The sequence below is a fragment of the Medicago truncatula genome, chromosome 3, assembly GCF_003473485.1.
Source record: "Medicago truncatula cultivar Jemalong A17 chromosome 3, MtrunA17r5.0-ANR, whole genome shotgun sequence".
NCBI lineage: Eukaryota > Viridiplantae > Streptophyta > Magnoliopsida > Fabales > Fabaceae > Medicago > Medicago truncatula.
Window position 1 is genome coordinate 36,013,688 of NC_053044.1, and position 18,990 is coordinate 36,032,677.

An 18,990-nucleotide genomic window follows, 5' to 3' on the forward strand; every position below is an offset into this window, starting at 1 on the left:
CCCTTGTTAACAAATTAAATCTATTATTAGTCACACATTGGTACTTCACACCCACTACCTTCCCAAGTTCCCTAACATCCAAATCCACCACCCCCGCCTTGCCCTTTAACTTTACCCAATTCTCTCAGTCATTGTTAACCGAAGAAAGTGTATTTTTTGATGTATTTGAAGTTGAAACAGTTGTGTCTTTTGATTTCTTCTTTGCTGCCCATTCCTTGTTCTTTCTCTTTTGCTTATTTAAAATGTGTAAAATTTGTTTTCTATCATGAGCCGGCATGCGAGCAATTTTCTTCATTAAACCAACAGAATGTTGAACATTACCACTTTTCATCTTCCTTGAACACGTCTTAGATGACAAAGAAGTAGTATTACCCTTAACCAAAGTCTCATCTTCATTAGATTCCTCATTGCAAGCGGGCGTAAAGACCGCACTCCAAGGTCCCATATTATTAATATATATCTGTCGCGTCTCCTGTACCTTTAACTTGTTTTCACAAACCAGCTCACTTTCATCACGAGTTTGCTTCGGCAATGGAGAAAGAACTGGAGACAAATTCACTTCAAAAAAATTTGTCCATTGTGTTTTCTTAGCATTATGATCCGACACCGAAACATTTGAATTAACCGTATCATTTTTCTTGACCTCATGTGCACTCCATTCCTTATGCAAATCATTCACCAAATCATCCAATTCCCATTCCCCTTGAACCTCATCCAAATCTTTGGCATTTTTTAATTGATGTAACTCCTCCGAACTAGAAACAGGTTCCACTTCCGTCATAAAAGCATCCTCTCCCAAATTACAACTCCATTCTTCCACTAACTTGATACAAAACCTGTTACCATCAATAATAAATTCAACTGACTGATTCACAATTTCAATATTCGGAGTCGATACAAGAATACATGCAAAATCAAAACGAGCTTTATCCACCGTACATTCGTCGACATGAATAAATCTCCCAACACCCGAGACACACATTTGAGTTTAAAGGAAAGGTTAAGAAGTGCTTATGGAGCATCCTTTAAGACTTTTAAATGATACATTTTTATGATAATTATTGTATTTAATGAATTGGAAATTGAAAATTGGCGTTTTTAGTGTATAATTTTTTAAATTAGAATGCTTAAAGAGTGCTTTGAGGGCACTCGTTAACAAGTCTCTACGTTTTATTCCAGAAAAAAGAATATCATAAAAGTTTTTAGGGCCGATAAAATGAAAATGTTAAAATACTTTTAGGATCAAAAAATCTATTTAACTCTTAAATTTAATTTGGTAAAGAATATGATGATAAAATAAATATTAATACCTTTTTTTTATCAAAATATTAAATACTTCATTGGTATAGAAATATTAATATTATTGATATTGGAAAACAGTTTGTAATATGAATTATTATTGAATATCATTTCGAGTGGATGTCTATTAGTGAGTAAATACTATTTTTTTTCCACAGTTTAATTGTGTCCTTCTCTTACATCTTAAAAGATTGCACAAAGAATTGTTTTACATTGTTTATAAAGATCTCTATTATAGTTTTTGAACAACTTTTATTCTCTATTAATTACAGAAGCATTGAATATTTTTATCTATCCTTAAATGATTGCACAAAATTGTTTTTAATATTTTTGTCCTCCAAAACTATGGAACTAAAGTAGTAGAAGTTAACCAAGTTGTTTCGGTTTGTAAAAAAAAACTAAGTTGTTTGGACTCCAATGACAAAGAGTTCATTCCAACACTTGACCGGTGCGCATGTATTTACGCATGAGTCAGATTAGTCGTCCACCTTTGATGGGTCGGAAACCAATGAAAAAAAAAGTAGTACAAGTTAACAAACATATAAATTACTTATTAGTAGTTTTGTATACGTTATCAAACTCATAAAAATGAGTCATAGTATCTCTATTTTCTTCTTCAATTGAATTAAAGTAGTCCTTACTTTTTTATTTATCATATTTTTCTTTGTCATTTTAATAAGCATCGTTCATTTTCTAGTTCATTCATCACGTTATAATGACTTTTTTGAATCTTGTTCCTCCTAATAAATTTATTACTTACTCATTCCCTCTTTAGTATGTTATGTGCCCAAAAGTTAACATTCCCTTTCTACCATCTCAATCTCAAATTCATATTGAGAAGGAACCATAGCATAGCATAAAGACATTTAGGAGAAAGGGTAACGTTTTAGGAGCAAACTGACCTAAACCTTGTAACTCAAATCCTTATGGACCCACAATAACACAAACCCCCTAACACAATAAATAATTAAAAAAATAAAATAAAAGCAGGCCATAATTTTCCAAAGTGTGAGAGAAAGTGACAAATAGAAACGTTTGAAAAACCAAAATCCACAATAAAAGGGTTAGAAAGAAAGAGAAAAGTGTGAAGAAAGAGTAGAAGAGAATGCGAATTGCATGAGAAGAAGAAGAAAAACCCTTTAACAACTACTCTTTCTTCATTTCTTCGTATTTCTTCTTCAATGGAAGAAAACTCTGTTCTTTTCCAATGGAGCGTAATCAGATCTCTCTTGTGTATTCTTCAATGGTGGACTTTCAATGTCACCGTTATCATCGTTAACAAGTGGATCTTTCAGGTTTCTTCTAATTCCATTCTTCTTCTTCTTCTTTTTTTACTTTTATAAATGCTATGCATACTTAATTTCATGAAATTCTGTGATTTTCTATATTAATTTTCTAATTTATCGATTCTTTAAGCATGTTATGAGTTAGTTCGCAGATTCTATTGTTTTTGTTTTTCTGCGATGTTGAATTTGTGTTTGTATCTGATGTACTCTAGCAATTTGAACGAATGATGTCGTGTTTCTTAGGAAAAAAAAAAAAAATCATGCCTTTGAGTCACTAGTTGGGCAGAGGGGGAGGGACTTTTGTATTTGTTAATTGCTATATTTGGTGTTACCTTTAAATTCATAGAATTTTAGCTTTTCCACTTTTTACGTTTGGTTCTTCGGTGACAAGAATTGATTTTAGGTGAATTGATTAGGTAAAATTGATTTTGATTAAAAGTTAGTTGAAGATAAAGTGATTTGTGTTTGGATGCATTCATGTTCATGTATAAGTGAGTTAAACTCTAAATTTGTGTGTAAAAATCAATTTTAGAATCAAAAGCTACAAATCCTAACTTCCAAGTAGAAATAATTATGGAGGCAAAATCTATTTTACTCGAAAGCAACCAAACAAGTCTGAATCAATTCTAAAGTCTAGAATCAATTTTGGCCCTTCAAATTGGAACCGGCATACACAAAATCTTTTGTCCTTTACTCCATTTATAATATTTTTTTAAGTAGTTTGTAATTATATAAAAGAACAATACTAATGTTGTTTTTTTTTCCCAAAATCATAACCAAGCCTCCTAGCTTGTTCATTGAACTGGAGCTGTTATGGTTCCAAAGTTGTGTTTTGTTACTGATCTGCATACTCTTATGTTACATGTCCTAGATTTCCATGAAGTCTTGAGTTGTTTAGCTATTCAGTACATGTGAAACCCAGTATTGATTTTCTCGGATTTGAAAACTCGGATGTTTGGGTTTAAATCAATCTAGGCGAGTTCTATATTTCATTTGAAAATCCAGATGATCGAGTTTAAATCAATCTTGGGTTGCATCATATGAATCAGAAATATGAAACCAAAATATGCTAAGAAAAAAACTTTATGGTGTTGTCAAATATCGTCCATGGCGGATTACGGTGGCAGATTTTTGCCTACCGCCATGGCCAGCTTGTGAAAGACTGTGTCGCCATATGGCGGATTTTTGGTTTTCCACCATGGTCCACTATCCGCCATCGATAACACTGGTAACTGTTCTAGACTGCGGTAGAACACAAGTATGAATTTGATTGTAAAATGAATTAAAAATGACCTTGATAGGTGGTATGTGTTGTTAATTTCTGAAAAAGCATAGCATCAACCTTTCAGTGCTTCTCGAAATGTATCATTTTTCTTATGAAGAGGCTTTCTCCCAATGTATCTTAAATATCAAATTCTGTGTTTTGATGGTCAAAAGAGGTCTGGTGGTTTCTTAGGCTGTACTCTTGGTTCCCAGAAATCAGAAATATGATCTACATCTGGAAAGGGTTTATTATTTTTGGAGAAAAGAAGGCAATTATATTTAAAGGATTCTTTAATGATGGTATTGAAGTCTATAAACAAAAAATTACGAGGACCTACATGATTATAATCACAAGACTGTTTAGATCTTCTATGTTTTTGTTCATTTTATAGTGAAGAAAAGGTTTATCAACCTTTATAACTTCCACAATCCACATTGGTATTTAAAATTCCTCAATCCTCACCTTAATCTCCCAATCATCATTGATCTTAGTAAAGACTTCTATGGATTACAGCAGTATTTTATTTTATTTTGTTTTCTATTTGCAGAAATTGGATTTCAAGTTTCCCCTATCAGTATCCTGTGTCCACTTTATCTGCTCAGCCATTGGAGCATATATAGTAATTAAGGTGCTGAAGCTTAAACCACTGATAACTGTTGACCCTGAAGATCGCTGGAAAAGAATCTTTCCGATGTCATTTGTGTTCTGCATTAACATAGTGCTGGGGAATGTGAGTCTACGATACATTCCAGTTTCTTTTATGCAGACAATTAAGTCATTCACACCTGCAACCACTGGTAAGATTCAATAATCGATTTTTAAGGGTTAACTTTTCTGCCACCTGCTTTATATTCAAACTTTAGAATACTTTCATCTGATCTCCGTGAACTTGCACAGTTGTTTTGCAATGGCTAGTGTGGAGGAAATATTTTGACTGGCGTATTTGGGCTTCTCTTATACCCATTGTTGGGGGGATTCTTCTCACATCGGTAACTGAGATGAGCTTTAATATGTTTGGATTTTGTGCGGCCTTACTTGGCTGTTTGGCTACATCTACAAAGACCATCCTTGCAGAATCTCTTTTGCATGGATACAAATTTGACAGGTATTATCATTATGCTAGCAATTTTTATTGTTTGTAACTTCATATTTTGATTTTTTTTTTTTCTCTCTAATTTTTGTCTGGAATTCTGGATTCTCCCCTGTACAGACTATCCACATGCCTGTTATTTTTGTGTCAGTATTCAGTAATAAAACTAATACCTACTCCTTATAATGGACAACGGGCTTTTAACTCCTACATTGATGTTGTTAGTCCATTTTATATTAACTTCTCTCCAATGTAGACTAGGAAGTATTCTATATTGGAGCTAATCACATCTATGGATGCTGCTAATTTTGATTGCAGCAAGCCAGCAAATGTTATCACAAATCAGTACCTTGCAGGCATAACAATCAAATGTATTTTAACTTTTAAGCTATGATTATAAATTTACTGAACTTTACCTCTCACAAAAGTGGCTTACGAATGGGTAGTTTTGTTAAGAAGATATTTAAGATAGAAGGTCCAATAGAACCTGTGGTTCTAATGCAAATGCAGAAAATGATCCAGTAACGAGTGTGGTCCAATTATTGGGTCAGCAATAAAAAGGCCCACGGTATGGAAGGCTTGTCCTTGATTGTGTTAAGTAACTGAGGTTGGCAGTTGGGTAGCATTGGAGGGAGATGATTCACTTGGGAAAGGGGTATTTAAGACAGGTGTATACATGAAGAGAAAAAAGGCAGTTTTTTAGGTCAGCTAGGAAGAGAATATTTTATGAGGAGCTTAGGCTCTGTTCTTTCCTTGTCATTGTGAAGGCTCTTTGAGCTTTGTTTTAACTCAATGAACGTCTCTTTGAACTGGCGCCGTCTAGGGCAAGACATTGATAATAATGCCTTGCCGGTGTGCCATCAAATTGAAATTGCATAATACTCATTCTTTCGTTTATGATTTCTTTCTGCCTTGCCCCTCCTTCACATGTCTAGATTTTGTTGAGAACCTTTGCATCCTCACCATCCTTCCCTTCAATTGCTACCTCCCAACAATGAACACCAATCTACTCGGTGAATGTTCCATCCTATCTACTCCCCCGCCCCACAACATCTAATTGGTTACTCTCCATAGCATGAAAGTGGCATCCCACCATCTCGATATCGTGTCGTACATATCCTGTTCAGAAATTTTTACTTTCTTAGCAGTGCCACTGTCCAGAGACTGGCCCCATCTATTCCTCTTTTTCTGTACCTTTTATGGAGCAGCCTTGGTGGCGGCCTGGTCCTCTTTTGAATGGTCCTCAATGTCCCCTCCTTCAAAATTATTCAATGTGTACAAAAGAGAATGCTCTGCTCAATAAAATATCCCTCAATGCAAAGCTCCTTCCGTGGATGAACTTTCCTTATCCCAGCCACGGCCGGAAGATACAAAGAACGCCAGTGAATGCCTATCTCTATAATCCTCCCTCTTAACAAACTTGCCACATCAGCATTACCTTGTAACTTCCCCCACTCACATTTCTGGGGCATGCCCAAATTCCCAACCTAAATCTAAATTCAAGTCAAGATTCACTCTCCATGGCTAAAAATTTAGATGATTGGGAGTTCTGGCTCCCACCCCAATTTCTTAACGATGTTGGAGGACATTAACAATAATAACACCACTGCCTTAAATCCTAAGAGGGAAGAGGAATGCTGTTGCGATGCCATTTCAAGGGCAATGATTTCCCTGTCTCATTCCTGCAGTAGAGCTTGTGGTAGAGTCTGACAAGACTGAGAGGAACAACAAAAAATATGGCGGAGTTAACTCGTTGAATGTCCAACCCTACCTTCAAACTCGATATAAACAATCTTGTAACAAATGTTTCAGCAAAAGGATTCTCCTTCAAATTGGACTTGGGAGTGGTGTAGGAAGCCAGCTAATGAGCAACCTAATTGTCAATGGAATTGGGTTTCTCTTTGTCCTAGTTTGTGAGGATGACTTGGATCCCATAATAAATTGGTGTCAGACTTGACCGGTAACTTCAAATAGAGCTGTCATGGCGGTGGCGGCGTGTTTAATGTGTAAACTGCAGGGTTTCCAGGTTCCGTGGTGCTTCCAGTGCTAGTAAGGGTGCAATTGCCAATTGCACTAACCATTTCAAGGGTTGGGTGTTGAGGACGAAGTTCTTTATAGAAACAACACTGTCTCTCATCACGCCTAAAGAAATTGATGTAGAGAACTCAGAAGATTGAGGACTGGGTTGTAATTAAAAAAAAATTATATCGTCTAAAATAATATTTGTTAATTTTATAATGGATATATCCAATAATATTTAATAATGGACCACTGAACCAGAGTTCTATTCTGGGTTTCTATCAGTCCTTTACACAGTGAATGTAAATTTGTAATCATTGATGATCAATGTTTGTATGGCACAATAATATTATAATAGAGAAATGCTTTGTAGTGTAGACAAGACACAATTGCACATGATTCTTAGTTAGAATCATACTGATCAATAAAATAAACAGATGTTTTTCTAATTAAAACCAGGATGATTTCATCTTTGCATGTTTGTGTGAAATAGTTCCTTTCTATCTTGATGTTGCCGATGGGTATGGACTATCAAACCCATCAAATGGAGCAACTTGTGTTAGAAAATGCAGGTGAACTTTTGCAAAATACTTGTCTTTTTCATGTTTGCATTTGAAATTTGCACCACAGTGAAATGCAATAATAGTGTTGCAATCAAATGTCCCAGTGGTAAAGTGCAACAGTGTTGCATTTTGTATTATGCTTTTTGGATGCTTGTGAGTTGTGCCCTCTTTTCTCCAAATAGACTGTATCCTATAGGTAGATCTACCTGTGTATCAAATAACCTTTTAGTTCATTGATGCAAGATTTTCTTTTCCCGAATATTTTTTTCATCTTTTATTCTCGCATCCTAGACTTTTTCTCGATTATTTCTCTTCACCTTTTATTCCTTGCATTTATCTTTGACATGCTTACTTTTTCCACTCTATGAACGTGTTGGTTTATATGAATTGCTTTACCAAGGTTTTTCTGCAGTACACCAACTAATTTTTCTTTTCATGTTACCTTTAGCATAAACACGGTTTATTACATGGCACCTTATGCGACCATGATCTTGGTGCTTCCTGCCATGTTACTTGAAGGCAATGGAGTTCTTGAATGGCTTAATACTCATCCATATCCTTGGTCGGCTCTCATCATTATTTTTAGTTCTGGGGTGCTGGCGTTCTGTCTTAACTTCTCCATTTTTTATGTGATCCACTCCACTACTGCTGTAACATTTAACGTTGCTGGGAACCTTAAGGTGAGATATATACGACAATGTTTCAACCCAATAACTATATTTTTCAGTCTTTTAACATTCAAATACTCCTGGTTGTTAATTGGTTTCAATTCATGGTTTCATCGATCAAAATTTTTCAACGTTGCATTTTAGTCACAAAGTGCATTGTGGGTTGTGTAAATGGATTATTGAATGTTATTATTGTTGAGGCAGTATAGTGGGTTGGTGATGGTAAAACAAAACTACGATATTTTATCAAGTCATTTTGCAATTTTGAAATTAACCATCATGTTTTTTGTACAGGTTGCAGTTGCTGTCCTTGTTTCTTGGCTGATATTTAGGAACCCAATCTCATATTTAAATGCTGTTGGATGTGCCATCACTCTTGTGGGTTGTACATTCTATGGTTATGTTAGACACTTGCTCTCCCAACAGCCACCAGTTCCAGGAACTCCTCGGACCCCTCGGAGTAAGATGGAGTCGCTTCCACTTGTAAATGATAAATTAGAAAATAAGTTCTAATTGGTTTAGTTACATATATGGGGTTTCTTCTTCCATTTGAAAGGCAGTTATAACTATAGGTATATGAAAGTGGTTTGGTTAGAATACCCCCAAATATTTGAATACAGGGTTCTGTCTTGTTTCTTTAACCCTCCTTTTTCAATTTTCTTTTGTCTAGCATAGAGTTTTATGGGTTGTAGCCCACGGGCGTTGATTGTTAAGTTATTGTTTTTGTAATTGCAATGAGTTTGACTTAACATACCTAACAGTAATTTGTCTAGTAGTGTTTCTAATGCATGTGATATAATCGTACAAATATAGTTTTGGCATTAAATCGATGCAGGATACTTATCTATTTTCATACGTGTGGTACAATTACCAGTACAATTACTAATGTGCTACAATGACTAATATAGTTATAGCATTAAATCAATGCAAGATACTTATTGTAATATTTGTAGAACAATTAGCAATCTGCTACAATGATTTTTTTTCTCTCTAGATCTTGTGCCAGAGAATAATCTTACACATAACATGGGTGAAAATATTATGACTATTACTTTTTCCACCCTGCTGCCTTCTCGCGTGCCCTGTAAAATTTACTAAAATACCCCTGGTCCGGATTACATAATTCGGACCAGATTGTTAAGTGATTTCCGGAAACAGAAATTCGGACCAGATGTTATATGCTTTTCTGTGTCTTTCTTTGATGTCAAGGGTCTTTGTTGACCGTTATATGAACCCCACACAAGCTGCAATGCTATTGTAGGTTCATATGAACGGTCAACAATGACCATGACACCACCAACACCCCTAAAAAACTAAAAACATTTGAAGAAAAGGGAAGAAAAGAGGTGAAGTGAAGAATGAAGGTATTTGTTGAAGATGGAAGCCTATTTATAGCCTAAAACAAGTCCTAGGTCATTAATACAGTTAATGAAAACGTGTTAGTGGTTGTAACCGTCCAAACCCACATTAATGGCTCTCTTTCAAAAGAACCCAATGCTGAAGTTTTTCGGATTTTACATTCCGGAAAGCCCTTAACCATACAGGAAGTGCCAACTTTTCCCTCGTTCACCATTATCGCATTAATCCGGAAAACACATGTGCATTTCGGATTTTATATTCCGAAAATGCATCAGACATGGCCGATGGTCTGCACCACACGTTTTTGTCGATGATCAAGTAAAAAAAAACGCTTTTTACCTTTTTTTTGACTGCATTTATGACCTCCCAACTGTTTTTGACCCACCCCTCCCTATAAATAGCCTTCCAAACACCACCATTTCTCACACCATCCTCTCCCACCCTCTCCTCCTCTTCTTCCTTCTACAACCATGGTTTTTCATCGTTGACCTTTCATAGATAAGGGCCTCGTTGAAAACTTTCAGGGTTTGTATAAACGGTCAATGAGGATAGAACCGCGCTGCAACGAAGTGCGGTTCATCTGAGGGTCATGTGGGTCAGTGTGGTTCTTAGCTTGACTTGTCTAAGTGTAAGTTTGAGCACCCACCCACCTCCCTTAGGGGCATTGTTTTCTTCTTCCCACCCTCCTCTTCCCTCCTCCTCCGATTTTCTTCCAATAGGCAAACTATTAGCATGTCATATCTCATACCAGTGGTTAGGCTCTTAGGAGATTAGAATTAGATTTAAGATCTTATAAAATAAGCTTAAAAAGCTTGAAAATTATTGTAATGTATTGTTCATATATTAATAAAATGAGTTGTTTTTATGTTTGTGTCTTTTTATTTCTGTCTTTTACCTTATTCGCATTTTATTTTTCAAATTGCAAAGCTTAAAATTGTAAAAGTTCTGGAAAAACACTATTTCGGATTTTTAAATCTGGAAACATATGCAAAATTCTAACAATGCAATCCGTAAAACGAAATCCAGATCAAGGATAAAATTGAAAAAAAAATAGGGCTCGCGAGAAAAGGTACAAGGTGGGAAATACAGTCAAATATTATTCACTAGCATTGGCAAGTCGGTGATTTTCAAACATGTAGTTGGTACCAATTACCATAGTGCCTTAAAATGACAAGACTTATTACATTAGTAAAAAGTACATATATAGTTAGAAACTTAGAATTAGTTACATAGTGAGATAGATTATACTAGACTAGATGAGAATACAAATATCAAGGTTAATTTATTTCCCCATTTTCCCCTCGTATGAGATCTTAAACTAGTACTAGCAGATAAACTATAATCTAAGCCAAAAGCCAGAAGTTCTTCTGCCACCTGGTGCTGATAAGGTAGCCATTATTGCCTTGGCTTCTCTTCCTTACTCCTATTGTCAAGCACTCAGCATTGTTGATACAGTACTCCACAAACTCCTCTGTGCTGCTGCAGCTGCTGCTACTTCCACAGAGACTGTAAACAAACAGTAATGATTAATTACAAACACTGAATTTTAAAAAATTCAAAATACCCAAGCAACAAGAGAAATTTTGGAAGTATGAAATCAAAAGGTTGCAAAAATTTTAAAACAAAACAATTGGGGTGATGGAAACTATGATTAATTAAAGAGATTAATTCAATTTACTATTGTCAATTAGAGGATTTGAACTCTGTTTACAATTTCAAGCTCTATACACTTAGCTGACATATCATGGACTGTTGCAAATTGCTTGTGTTTGGATGATAGGACTCTTACCAGCTAAAGAAAGAAGATGGCTTCTTTTGGCCAAGTACCAGGATAGAGACCTCCAATTTCTTTACCTGGCTCATCACTGTGGCCAGTTTAGGTCCTTGAATTACAAGTGCTTCCACTTCCACCTATGTCAGACCATAACATTATCAGTAACCTTTATCTTTGTTTTGAGGAGAAGGGGACAAAAAAGTGAGAGATGTTAGTTAAAACTTAAAAGAAAAGCTGAAAATAAAACAAGAGACTAGTCCATGCAGCTCAAAGTTCAGACACTATGGCATCTAAAGAATAGAAAAGTAGGAAAATAATTAATGGCAAAAGAAAAATTAGTTGAAAAGAGAAAAGGGGAGTGAGTATCATAATAATTCCTAATTACTCCAATTAACTCTCATTGAACAACATTGAAAATTAACATAATTTTTTGAGTAAAGATCTACAAAGCACTATGAAAATTGAAAAAAGAACAAAATCTAATTGAACTAAAAAACAAAACCAAGTTACCTCTGGCTTGCAATCTTTGCAAAGGGACCCAAGATGGTTAACAAGATAAGTGGAAGAATAAGAGTCAGAAGCACTTTGAGGAGAAACAATGTAAAGCAAAGTCAACAAATCACCCTTATTAACAACATGAGTAAGTGCCCAAATCATTGCATGCTTAGAATGTGAAGTACCATCAACCACAACCATAACTCTCTTTCTCACCATCATTCCACAACTCTCTTCATTTCCATACATGTTAATGTTAAACCCTTCCATTTGACTCAAATTTGTCTCACAACTCACCCCTAAACTATTGTTGTTGTATGTGTTTTTTCCACTCCACCTATTTGATGTTGATTTCCAAGTCTCCTTTGCACTTAACTGCCTCAAAAATGAAGCTGAACTTGGCATTTTCACAACTCCTTTTGCCTTATTTATGCAACCACAAATGTAACTATTATTGCTAGTTGAATAGCTGAAAGAGGGAGTGTAGGGAGCTAGAGTGTAGCAGAGGTTCAGTTTGGCAGATTATTACTTACTATAGATGGGAAAACAGAACTTCTTAGAGAGAGAGAGAGAGAGAGAGAGAGAGGACATGTGAGGGGGAAACGTAATAAGTAGGGGTTTTATTTTTTGTGCAGATTAAAGTGTCACGGGAATCTTTGGTCAATTATGTGCATGATGAAAAAAAAAAACCACTAGATCTTTGTAAAATCTCTTTCATTTATTTAAGATTCTTTTGTACAATTGTAATCTTTATTTGTTTTTGGTTAGATTTTGGTCATTATAATCTGACTCATAATACAATAATTATAATCTGAAGATAATAATATTAACAATAAAAAATTTGGAGTGTATATTGATAGAAAACAAAAGTTACCCATAACATATGATGAGTTAATTACTTCATGTCACATGATGCACATGATGTAGAGGGGTCCATCAATAAAGACTAATGTCATTAGTTAGATCTGTATTTTATTGTTGTATTTATGGAGAGAGACTCTACACTTTCATAAGCAAATTCATGCATGGATCTAAAATTCAACGTTTGCTTGCATACATTCTCATGGTTAATCATGATGATGCCTTTTTATATCGTTAAATGATGTAAGTTTGATGCATCACGATAACAACACGTTTGGATTTAATCGCTTTTTTTTTTTTTTTTATAAAATAATTACTTGTTTTTAGTTTAAATACGAAAAATTAGTTATTGATGTCCGTTTCTATACTTAATATGTTACAATTATTTGTAGGTGGACATTAAGGCAAGGCAGTTCACTTTAACCAAATCATCAATCAATGTCTCAAATACAGCTAACGTAAGGGAAACATTGATGTATTTAGAATATGGATGGAGGTGTATAGTACTATTAAGTTGTACTGAAATTAATTAAATTATTAATTAGTTAACAACAAAGTCGACCCGTAATTGTAGCTCGGTTGATAGCTATCAAAGATATTATGTGCAATGGTCGAGTTTCGAACTCAGATTTCTCATTTCTCCACGCATAATCTGCATGAATCTATCTACGAAGTTACTTAAAAAAAAAAAAAAAAAGTCTATTTAAAAAATCATTGATGTGGGTATGCTAGCTTTATATTTTAGGAAATGTGTCACGCTAGCTTTAACTTCATCATCCTAGTTTTTTGTTGAAGATGGATATGATTTTTAAGTTTTCACCATTTTAGCAAGCTTCGTTGAGACAGCCTCACCTTCCAAAAATAAAATCAATTTATTGGCTTAGAGATTCGAGCAGATAGACATAAAAATTTCAATAAACATACGATAAAAAAAACATTTAAATTTTATCTTAAAGAAAATATATATATAAACATTTAAAAGTATAGTTACTGAAAAAAGTTCAATATTTCTTAGATTTTTCTGTCAGAGATAAAAAAAAATTGATATAAGGTACCCCGTTAATTAAAAATCCTACTATAAATCGTCATCCTTTGGTGGGTACAAAGTATCTTTTTCTGTGATGTTTTAGATTCGAACTCCAACCTTATATATATATTATGTATTATTCCTAACAAGTGAAGTTAAACTCACGAAAATCGATAGGTATAAAGTATAAACAATGAATAATAGTATAACAGCGTATTGAAGGAGAGTATAGTAATATTTCACTGTACCAATTTCTAAAATATTAAAAAAGAACGGTTTCTTTACTTTACTTCTCATTCACTCGTTTCAGAAGTCAGACACAGGAGTAAAGAATCCGGACCTGCTACTAATTTATGTTGTATTTGAATACAGTAATAATAGTACCTCCTCGTTAAATTAAATATATAAATATTTCTTTTTGAGCAAATTAAATATATAAATATTAGTTAACTGGATTATGATAATTTGTAAAAATTAACAGTATTCTTAAATCTACTATTTTTATTCTGTCTCGTATTATAAGTTTGTTTTGTAATTTTTACATATTAATAAAAATGTTTATATAGAAAAAGGAAAAAATGCAATATACACTTGGTAGTATTAATTAAAAGTATAATTAAAATAATAATAAATATGTTTAATTTAATAATTTAAAACTAGAGGGGATTTTTCCTTTTGACAAAATGCTAGATGGGAGTTAATTATAAGGTGGTTTGGAGGAAGCATAAGATTGACAGTGACAAAGAGGTCATAAATTTAACTCATAAGTTAATGTTGCATGGTCACAAAATCAAATGCACAATGCTTAGATACATACACAAAAAAAAAAAAAAAACATCAACAAAAAGTAGAATTAATTATTTTTATTATTAGAAAAAAGTGATTGTCGTGTGTGTTTTTAAGCATTATGTATTTGGTCTTATGATCAAACAAGATTAACTCAACTCCTTCCTTTAACAAAAGAACAATTAGTAAAAAAAAAAGGTTTAATTACACTTTTGGTCCTCGTGTTTTGGCATACTCACGAAATTGGTCCTGCCTTTTTAAAACAGAACAAAACGGTCCTTCAATTATCATTTTTGTTGCATTTTTCGTCCTACCTCCTATTTTCAAACTCTAGAATCACAGAGAAATGACAGTTTTAGGCGGTTTTATACCTTCCCCTATGCTCAACCATGAAATCAACAAGGAATAAAACATGTGGGCACAAGGAATCTATTCTATTCAGCACACTAACCAAAAAAACCATAATTTGAAACATATCTTAGAAATTAGGATTTTTTTGGTTAGTGTGTTGAATAAAGTGAATTCTTTGTACCCACATGCTTTATTCCTTGTTTATTTTATGGTTGAACATAGGGGTTAGGTCTAAAACTATCATTTCTCTGCGTTTTTGGAGAATAAAATGGGGGTAGGACGAAAAATGCAACAAAAATTTAATGATAATTGAAGGACCGTTTTGTTCTGTTTTAAAAGGGCAGGACCAGTTTCGTGAGTAGGCCAAAACACGAGGACCAAAAGTGTAATTAAGCCAAAAAAAAAATAACAAAAGAACAAGTAATTACTAACATTGATTGTTCTCGGCTAAATTTTTGGAAAATTGCTCTTCTTCCATCTGTTTTTGCTCATTCACGTTGAAAAATACACATACATGAATTAACATCCATAATAGTCAATACCACACCCATAAGAGTCTACTAGCCTATGTAAACATCACGCTATAGTCCTACAAGGTATGCCTCATTTGTAAGCTCTTCACCCGGCTCGAGTTTATGTCTCATTTCAAAGTATTTACATATATATCTCTCAATCGTCGTTATTTCTACCTCATTGATCCACCATCAGTGTGAGTCCCTTTATAGTTTATGGGTAAATTTTGAGTACTACTCAGAACATTAGTCATTTAACAAAATTTAAAACTAGATTTATATCTTGAGATAATATTTTTTTTATAAATATGAAGTGAAAGGATTTAACATGTCTTATTTTTTAGTACTAATAGTAGTAAAAATATGCAGAATCAAGTATGCAGATAAAGGAAGGGTGTCAGAAAGGAATAGAGAGCCCTCGTGAATTGGGTTTTGTTTTTTGTTTGATATCGGGTAAGTAAATGGTGACGGGTGAGTGTGCTGTGATCACAACTCAGAACTTTGTACTTCCAAATAATTGCTCCCGCTTACATCGCTGAACCAACTCAAGCACTCAACTCAATTATGCATGCAGTTTCAATTCAGTATACTTTACCACACTTCATCTTTAGTTACCATCTTGGCCTTCCCTATCTGTATTATTATTGACCACACATAACATGCTAGTCATTAATTCAAATCATTTTCAAACGAGTTTTTATTTACTACACAATTGATATAAGTTTTACATTCTACTTAAAAGTTAAATGGGTCATTTACAACAATATCATATTTCTTAGGTTTATCAACGTTGTGTTTACGATGATCGATTTTGTCATTTTAAAAAGTTTAATAGTTCCTTAATGTATTGAAATTCTAAAATAATTTTTGATTGTGCATTTCGTTAGTTAAAATAATTTCTGCCGTTAAAATAGTCCATCAATGCTACCAAGAAATATGGGATTATTTTATTTTTAATTTTATAATATCCGCACACGTGGATATTCCTTAGTTAAAATATTTATTTGATGGCAAAAAAATCCGCACACGTGGATATCCGCGGATAAAGTCCGCAACGGGCACGAGGTGGATATCTTAATTGTTATTCATGGATCAAATAAACGGATATTTCAACTAGAGGAAGATATTTGTACAACCACTTTCTAACAATTTTTTTGATAAATTTCTCTCTCATACTCACATTATACTCTTATTCTTTCTCTTCATTTTTCTCTCTCCATTGTTTTTGATCAATGAAAAGAGAGAGAAAAAAGTTGTCACATAAGTTGTATCATTTAATTGTTCAAATAACACTACTTTAAATGAAGTAAATTACCCCGAACTTGAAAATTTATATTTTTTTTCTTATCTTTGACTCAAAAGATATTAAAGGCAAACATTTTTGTTAAAATGAAATAAATATTAGTATGTTTTGGTAATTGCCTATTTTTTACAAATGAAATAAATGGATAATTTTATTGTAATGTATAAGTATTAGTATGTTTTGGTAAAAAGAAGAAAATGAATATGATGAATTTTTGTTAATTTTTTTTATAAAAAAACAAATGTTATCTATGGATATCTGCATACATATATGGATACTTCAAAATCCGTGGATTATCCACTTAACGGATATCCATGCGAATATAGAGAGAATACATATATCATATTTATTAAACGGGACGGACACGAATATTATCCTATATGCGTCCTTGGATATCAATTTACATATCTAACATTAACTCTTTTTATAGAGGGATTGATATGATAGTGAGTAGATATATATAAACTCTAATATAATAATTAGTAAGTATATTGAGATATTGATGACAATATTAACGGAGCATTTTAACGTGAGAGACTATTTTGACAAACATAGTTCATTATCAAAAACTATTTTGAAATTTTGTTACATTGAGGACTATTGTGACTACTCGTAACAGATTCGGTGACCGAAATAACTATTTACTCAAAAAAAAAAAAGTTTATCCATTTTTTTTTTTTACGGAAAAGAAGTTTCTATGTTATTTAAATGTACCTAGAAAAAATTTCCCATATACTTTTATCTATCTCTTTTATTATTGGCATATATCCAAAAAGTTAGAAAAACGCACTTTAGAGCTGAAGAATGAAGATAGTAGTGAATGTTTATAAGTATTTTGAATGAAATGAATTTAATGAAAGTGTATTCGTTTAATTCGTTAAAGAGAAGGTGCATTAATTTAACTGAGATTTAAAGGTAAAATAAATTTGGATAACGAAATAATCAAACCTAATAAAATTGCTTTTGCCATAGGAAGATCACTTTTTTTGAAGAGAAACATAGTGGTTAATTTGTTGTCAGGTAGCATTAACATGATTTCCTAAATTGGTGGATCAAATTTAAAATACTGAAATGAGTAGACCATCCTTGCCAAATTATTCACTCCCTAGTCTCTATAGTATTTAACTCACTAAACACTAAAAAAAACCAAACGAGTTGTTAATGCATAGATGTGTGCAGCAGCGATTACTTGCATATATGCGGCTCATGCATTTGAAAGTAGGGACATCGCCTTCATTTTCATTCATTTCACTTACACTGTTGATTTGATATTTTTATTTGGACAATACTCCCTTGATCCTAAAATCAGGAACTTTTATTTGAAGAAGAAAAGTGAATATATAGATTGAGAAGCAACTTATTTGTTCATTTCACACAAATTGAGAAAGGTGAATATATAGATTGATATTTTTACTAAATTATCTTTTAGGTCAAATGTATTATAAGATCTTTTAAGTTTAACATTTACATTGGATTAATCATTTTAGGGTGTATTTGATCTGCCAAAGAAATAAATGATATGACAACTTCATTTGTATTGTGTTTTTTTATAAAATTGTTTCAAGGATAAGACAAATAGGGAGGCAAGAGATATGATAAAAACTGAAATTTTATTACTTGCTAAATCACAATACAACTTTTTGACTTAAATATAAGTCGTCTAAAATATCAAAATAATCTTTTGTCCATCAAATATTGTATAAGATAAAAAATTGTTGAATAATATAAGAGTTTGTCATATTTTGTTGAGTCCAACACTTACCTTTTAAATCAAACACATCCTTAGTTTTTAAATAGTCCAAATTTGTCATTTATATCGGTAAAAATGAACAAGTTAATCCTTTATTTTATTTTTTATAACAAATTGATATCTTTTTTTATCCGACTTTCTTAAATATATACAATTGATTTTTAAGACACCGATTCATAGTTTAATCGGTCTAATTGTGTAGTTCACTTTTTAAGACATTGATTAAAAGTTTTTTGTTTTGTGAAGTGTTTTTTTTTCTTTCGTTATAGACAAATTGCGCTGTTGTTCTATTTCATTTTTTGTTTTACAGTATTATTTTTAATACACACCAAATAACAATATAAAATTCGTACACTAAGGATATACCATGACATTCATCCAATTGAGCATTGAGAAGAGGGAAGGATTGGAAAGAAAAAGAGAGTAGAGACGAATTAGTGTTCAGCATCAAAATCATCGCAGCTTGTGTATTAGTGTGCAGACAAAAAATGATATAATTTCATCACAATAAGACAAAGAACATACAATAAGACAACAAGGCATAATAAATCGTAGTGGTCATGATCTTGGCCTCATGAAAATA

General features: G+C 33.0%; 2 protein-coding genes across 2 annotated transcripts; one reads left to right on the forward strand and one right to left on the reverse strand.

Moving 5' to 3' along the window:
* The first annotated feature begins 2,338 nt into the window (after positions 1–2,338).
* On the forward strand, positions 2,339–9,040 carry LOC11410364 (UDP-galactose transporter 1). Its single transcript, XM_003600993.4, has 5 exons — positions 2,339–2,594; positions 4,397–4,646; positions 4,747–4,954; positions 7,970–8,201; positions 8,484–9,040. Exons 1-5 carry the CDS (start codon positions 2,481–2,483, stop codon positions 8,700–8,702), a joined length of 1,023 nt encoding a protein of 340 aa, XP_003601041.1. The 5' UTR covers positions 2,339–2,480; the 3' UTR covers positions 8,703–9,040.
* A 1,595-nt stretch (positions 9,041–10,635) lies between these two features.
* LOC11418006 (uncharacterized) lies at positions 10,636–12,469 on the reverse strand. The gene is made up of 3 exons (XM_003600994.4): positions 11,833–12,469; positions 11,338–11,459; positions 10,636–11,054 (listed from the first exon to the last, which is right to left on the reverse strand). Exons 1-3 carry the CDS (start codon positions 12,220–12,222, stop codon positions 10,892–10,894), a joined length of 675 nt encoding a protein of 224 aa, XP_003601042.2. The 5' UTR covers positions 12,223–12,469; the 3' UTR covers positions 10,636–10,891.
* Positions 12,470–18,990: the final 6,521 nt, after the last annotated feature.